The 6,829-nt window shown below is 50.7% G+C and overlaps 1 protein-coding gene across 1 annotated transcript in view; it reads right to left on the reverse strand.

The window, feature by feature from the left end:
- Positions 1-952, reverse strand: part of CTU1 (cytosolic thiouridylase subunit 1) — a 4,008-nt gene extending 3,056 nt beyond the window's left edge. The window contains exons 1-2 of the mRNA XM_006020576.2: positions 880-952; positions 2-290 (exon numbers count right to left, since the gene is read on the reverse strand). Coding sequence (XP_006020638.1) covers positions 2-274 — 273 coding nt within the window. The 5' untranslated portion in view covers positions 275-290; positions 880-952. The remainder of the gene's footprint in view (position 1; positions 291-879) is intronic.
- Positions 953-6,829: the final 5,877 nt, after the last annotated feature.

Genomic DNA, 6,829 nt, shown 5'->3' on the forward strand with positions numbered 1-6,829 from the left:
TGCCCTCGTCCACTGCCAGCAACTCCAGCCGCAGCCCGTAGCCATGCCGGGCGTCCAGGGTCCGCAGCAGGTGGGCCAGCACCGTGGAGTCTTTGCCCCCCGAGGCCGCCACAGCCACCGTGTCCCCCCGGCGAAATAGGCGCCCGCTCGTCACAGCCGCGTGGGCCTCCTTCTCGAAGGCCCCCACAAAGCAGGCCCGGCACAGGGCCTGGCCCGTGCGGGGCCGCCGGAGGGCTGCCGGGCGCTCTCCGCAGGCCGTGCAGTGCACGGGCATGGCCACCAGGGGGGCGCTGAGAAGGACAGAAAGGGGCGGGGTTAGAGAGATGATTGACAGGTCCACCCAGGGAACTGACATGGCCACCAGGGAGCAAGGAGGGGGAAGAGGAAGGGGAGGGGTTAGAGACATGACTGACAAGTCCTGTAAGGGAATTGAGGTGTACACCAAGGGGCACAGGGGAGAGAGGAAGGGGTGGGGTTAGGCAGACGATTGACAGGTCACCTCAGAACCCTAGCAACCACTGCCTACAGGGCAAAGAGGACAGGGGGTGGGGTTAGAGATGATTGACAGGTCCCCCCTCGGAACGGACTTGACCTCTAGGAGCACTGGGGCCATGAACAAGAGGTAAGATAAGAGAAGTGATTGACAGCCCCCACCCCCACCCCAATGCTGCCTGAGGCAGAGGGGCGGGGCTAGAAGATGAGTGACATCTTCCCACAGCCCCACGCCCCGCCCACCAAAGGGTGCTGGGGGAAAGGGGCGGGGTCAGTGATTGGCAGGTTCCCCCAAACCCCTTAAGCCCGTCCACCTAATGCTGTCCCAGCCCCCCTAACGCACCCCCTCTTTGCCCCCAGCCCAAGCCCCACCTCTTTCCCCCTCACCTGTGCTCGGCGCTGCACAGGGGACACGCGGCAATACAAACACGCGGAGCGGGAAGCCTATCCCACCATGCACCACGAGTTTATCCCAGCATGCACCTCGCGGCGGGAGAACTGCAATTCCCAGCATGCCCCGCTCCCAGGGCCGCCGCTCCGCGGTGCACCGCGCACCGAGGCCCGCCCACTCTCTGGGGACTACAACTCCCAGCGTGCCCCAGCGCGCTCCCTTAAGAACCTAGCGCCTGGGGACTACAATCCCCAGCGTGCACCGCGCCTAAAACCACACCTGCCCACATGCCCCGCCACCCAGAACTACAACTCCCAGCGTGCCCCGCGCCCTAGGACTGCAACTCAAGACCTTGGAGAAGAAACAGCCATCGAGGCTGGCTGTTGCCCAGAAAGGTTCAATTCTAGTCACATCGTCCCCCAAAACAGACAATTTTGGCCTTTTCAAAACCCCAAAACCAGGGAAATTCTACCGGGGGGAGTGGAGGGGCATTAAAAAAAAGCTTTTTTTTTTTTGGTCCAAGAAAAAGAGCTAAACTCTAGCCATCGCATTAAAACAAGCCCATATAATTAAAGAACAACACAGCTGAAAAACCTCCACTTCTGAGGAAAACTCCCAGGAATTTTGAAGTGGGGACACCAGCACCGTGTGCCGTTCCGTGCCCAAAATGTGAAATTCTATCAAAAATGACCATTTGGGCACGTTCTAACCCAAAATGAAGCCTGATGCCGAGGGAAATTGCTATGGGAATGCTGAAGGAATTTTCTCCGAGTCTACAAAATCAGACTGGAAATTTTAATGGGAATAATGAGACTAATAGACCACGCTTGGCACCACCGTGCTACAATTCTAGTGAAAACACCCCCAGGTGCACCTATAGCAGCAATTTCTCACTCAAAAAACACCTGATTTGGGGGAGAAATGACATCAGAAATGTTGAAGAAATAGCAGTGAAGGGTGAGGCTGTTTTGCTCAAAATCCACCAGAAATGGACTAGGCCTCAACCCTGTTACCAGGGCAAAAAACAAAAAAAAAAGTTAATTCTTTTCCCCCAAAAAATTCTCATCATAACCAGACTCCAGCTGCGGCCTCCCCAATACTAACAGAGCGGCATCAGGAACAGAGCCCTGGGGCCATCGAGGGAGCTCCCATCGCACCCACACCTAACTGATCACACGCGCCTGAACTAAAGTGCCCTCAAGACAACAGTAGTCAACTGAAAGCCTGTTATTCTGGGCATCTACAACCGTCCTACCGGGACTGTATCATTTTTACACAGAGGGGACATCCCCGTTTTGTTTCTTTCGGATTTCAGATGCACGTAAGGTTGCCTTACTGTTACGGGAACAGAGTTCCTGTCACTCTACCGGGGTGTGATCACCTACCTATACGTGTACATATGTTGTGACAAAGTCACATGTTGATCAGCATTGATGAACATTAGGACTATTCCATTTGTTAACTGAGTTACGAATTAAACCTTAGAATAGATAGCGGTGTATGTACATGAATATACAGATGTGTATGTATGAAAAGATCTGAATATAAATTCATACGTATCTAGTTATATTGTGAATAATAAATATTGTAAAGGTACCCGTGCTGTTACAGGAAGTATCCCCATACCGGGATCCTGAGGTTCCCCATTAGCCCGAAGGAACCCAGAAGGATAGGTGGTGGTGCCCCAGCATCCCACATACTGCCACTGGCAGCAGTTAGCGCCCCATGGTGCTGTTACACTGAAGTCAAGGTATATCATGCAGAGCCGGACACAGCCATGGTGAACTGGGGCTTGAACAGAAAGGTAGCCCAAAAATGGTAATTTTTTTTCCCCGCTGTCTGATTATCATCATGACCATCTCTGGTGAAGAGGGGCCCAATATTAAAAGTTCACCTGGGGCCACCAGGAGTCTAATTATGGTGCTGATATCATGTCCACTGCTCTCCCTGGATCCGTTGTGGGAGTTGCCTCAGTTTACAGGAAAGGGGACACTCCAAACAGCATTATAGGAAGCTGAAGAAGTATTAAGGGCCTCTTTTTTTTTTTTTCCCCCCCTTTGCTGGTACCAAGTTGTACTTTCCTCTGTCCGGGGAGTGCTTTCAAAATGACAAGGGACCTCCCAGAGTCAGCAAGACAAAGGGTGCGTGTGGAAAGGGGTCGAGCTACTTCAGCAAAGAAATGTTCTCCCTTAGAAGAGTCTGTTTTCGTAGGGCAAGAAACAGAACAAGCTGAAAGTGAAATGCCAGCATTGGAACAGCAGTGGCTTGCATGTTGTGTCTGCCAATCCATAGCTATCCATTCATCCATCCACCCACCCATCTCCACACACACATACCCATCTCCATCCACCTGCCCACTCATCCATCCATCTCCACACACGTCTATCCATCCCCATATACACCCACCCACCCATCCCATACACCCCCACCCACCCACCCTGACACCCTGACCCATCCATCCCCATATTCACACCTCCACCCACCCACACACCTATTCCCATATATACTTACACACACACACACACACACACACACACACACACACACACACACACACCCCTATTTACTCACCCACCCACGCACACCCCCCGACTCATCCATCCATAGAGCATGAGGGTTGAAGAGATTTCGGGAGATCACGTCTAGTCCAAGCCCCTGCTCCAAGCAGAACCAGCCCCATCTAGACCATCCCAACCAGGGCTATTTTTATGTTGTTTGGCTTGGGAGTAGAAAGCATGGGAAGAGCAGGAAAGCACTTTGGCCTTTAGGAAGCTCAAGTCCTCTCTCAAGTGGAATCAGCAAAGATCCAGAGAGAATGATTTAAACATGTGAAATGTTACAGTGATAGGGTCAAGTAGATGGACTGCCCGAAACAAACCAAAAGTAGTGCAAAACACTTCCCTACCCGGCCCCTCTCTAGTGCTTTTATAACAAGTATTCATGTTATAAATATGTGTTACAACAAGTATTCATGTCATAAATACGTGTGTTATAACAAATATTGATGTTCTGTATATCATCAGAATACTTACCTCCTTGAAAGTGTCAGGATGATAGGAGGCATCGAGGCCTCTTGCTACCTTGTTTTGTTTTTATACTCGACGTACAAACGTAACACTGGAACAGTTTGTTGCACAAGTGCGTTAGGCCTCCATTACAGCATGACAAGCTAATCTGGAAATCTTAAATACACATTTCTCACACATGCACTTGCTTTAGCAAAAAGACATTTCTCACGCGCATGCTTTAGCAAACATTTTTACACACACACACACACACACACACACACACACACGCCCTTCCTTTAGGAAAACACATTTCTCTCTCACACACTTGCACACACACCCTTGCTTTAGCAAAGACATTTCTTACACACACACACACACACACACACACACACACACACACACGCTGTTGCTTTAGCAAACATTTCCATATTTCTGCCATGCACACACACACTCGCTTTAGCAAAAATACACATTTCTCACACACACTCACACTTGCTTTAGCAAACAGCATCTCCCCAAATAAAATATACCATAGCTCCTAAAATTATGTTTTAGTGATGTTATGGGAAAAGACCCAAAGGAAGAAATTAAAACATCACATACTGGCCGTGTCTACGTGAGATGCTTTACTGCACGGTAGACTAATTTACTGCGCAGCAAAGCAAAGCATCACCGTCTACATATGCAGGTACTTATTGCGTGGCAAATCTACAGTGCAGCAAATTTACTACCTGTATTTGCAGGTAGTAAATTCACTGTGCAGTAAAGCCAAATAACTTTAATTGCATATGTAGACGCACCTACCGTGAACCAAAGTCCAGCTTCAGTCATACCTAAAAAATGACTTTAAAATTCAAAACAAATACCACAGGCAGGTCAATTTTAATGATAAAGTAACAAACATGTATATTAAAGTCATAAAACATAACACAGTGTAACAGCACCTCAGCCCTTCTTTTCTTTAACAAGACACCCTGCGATTTCTATTAGAAGTACAATTTTTTGTTTGGAATCTTTTTTGGTGGGGGAGGGAGAGGGCAGGGAGAAGAGCTGAAATGCCCCACCCCCCTCCCCAAATTCAAATTCAACCATGTCACACCCTGTACACAACTAGACCAGTAATGAACTAGCTATAAAAATGCCACTCAGTGAATGTAAAACAAAAACAGCTTAGATACAAAAGTCCCCAAAACCCACAGAATCTACCCCAAAAAATCTTTGGTCTCCTAACATCTTTGGGTGCATCTACACATTCAATTAGTGTGCTTTTGGTAATGTGCATTAAATCTAGTACCGCCATCGTGAAGAACTAGAAAAATGTGCATTAGCCTATTTTAACGTGCATTAGCTATAGGGGTTTCTGTGATGCTTTAATGTGCATTAAAATAAGCTAAAGCGCACATGTAGACACAGCCTTTATTTTTCCCTTTTTAATACTGCTTTGTTTCGTGGTTGTAGAAATGCTTGAGAAGGCCACTTGCAAAAAATAATAATAAACCTTTTCCTGAACTCAGCTCATTTTAAGTGATTTCATGGCAAGTTACATAAAGATCCCAAAATAATTCCCCTGCTCCCCATAATGTGCAGTAACGTTAAATTGGGCCTAGTATGGTAAAAGATCAGTGTGTTGCTACAGGATCTCCCTGCCTGCGGGGTACCATCCATCCTTGGGCAACCCCAGATCTCCCTGCCCGCCAACTTGGGCAACCCCAGAAAAGAAGCCAGGACAAGAATTTACCTTTCCCCAAGGGACAAAATGAAGCTTAAACCTTTCAATAATCCTGAGCAAATGTTTGAAAACTCTTATACGATGTAGAAAAAACCTCCATGAAAAATCCTGACAGTTTCAGACCTAGCAGCCTAGTGGGCACAGGCGGCTTTCAATAGAAACCAAATTAACCGAGCATCGATCCGGCAGCTTCGTGGTATGGGGGTTCCTGGCGGGGGGTGGAAAATAGTGGGAATTGTCCACTTTTGCAAAGCTCCTGATGTCCACTGCGGCATTTTGGACCTGGCTAAACCCGCCCTCCCGGTACCGCAGCAGCGCCCTGCCCTTTCACGACTGCGGTGGTGGCAGCAGCACGGGGAGGCCTGGCCAGCGGGGGGGACGGCGGGGCACGGGTGGGCGACTCCGGGGCTGGGTGGTGCGGGGGCCAGAGGTAGAAGTCGTCAGCTGAGTACTCGTCGGGGGAGGCGAGGTCCAGCGCCCAGGTGTAGCCGCGGCGCGGGACACCGCCCGGCGCAGGCAGGCGGCGGAAGGTGGAGTGGACGTGCAGGTTGCGGCGCACGCTGTTCTGCCAGCTCTGGCGCGCCGGGCTGTAGTAGGGGAAGCGGCGCGTGATGGACTCGCAGATGCCGCGTACTGTCAGGCGCTGCCCGGGGCTGTCTTGGAGGACCATGACAATTAGCTCCATGAGCAAAAAGGGCGGCTTCTCTGGGGCTGCCGTCGCCTCTGGCGCCATCACAGGTCCCCTGCAGCTCTTCCACTAGGGTGTGCTGGGGTGAGGGAGAAAGGGGCGGGGTTAGAGGTGATTGACAGCCTGCCAAATCCATGGCTTACATCATAGTTGCACACACCAGGAGGCGGGGTTAGAGAGCTGATCGACAGCCAAGTCCCTAAGGCCCACCCCAGAGCTGCCCAAACCAGGAAGTGTGGTGAGAGATGACTGACAGCCCCACAGCTCTGTAAGCCCCACCCCATGGTTGCACACAGCAGAGGGTGGGGTTAGGGAGATGATTGACAGCCCCCCAGTCTGCAAGCCCTGCCCATAGCTGCTCACCACCCCAGGGTGCAGGGCTAGACATGCGATAGACAGGTCCCCCCTTCTAGCCCAGCCGCTCCCCCTCCAGTACTGCCAGAGCCCCTCACTCCTGCCCTGCAGCGCCCCCAGCCCTGCCCTTACCTGTGCTTGGCGCTGCACGCAGAGCACACAAAACA

Source organism: Alligator sinensis, unplaced genomic scaffold (genome assembly GCF_000455745.1).
Source record: "Alligator sinensis unplaced genomic scaffold, ASM45574v1 scaffold527_1, whole genome shotgun sequence".
Classification (NCBI taxonomy): domain Eukaryota; kingdom Metazoa; phylum Chordata; order Crocodylia; family Alligatoridae; genus Alligator; species Alligator sinensis.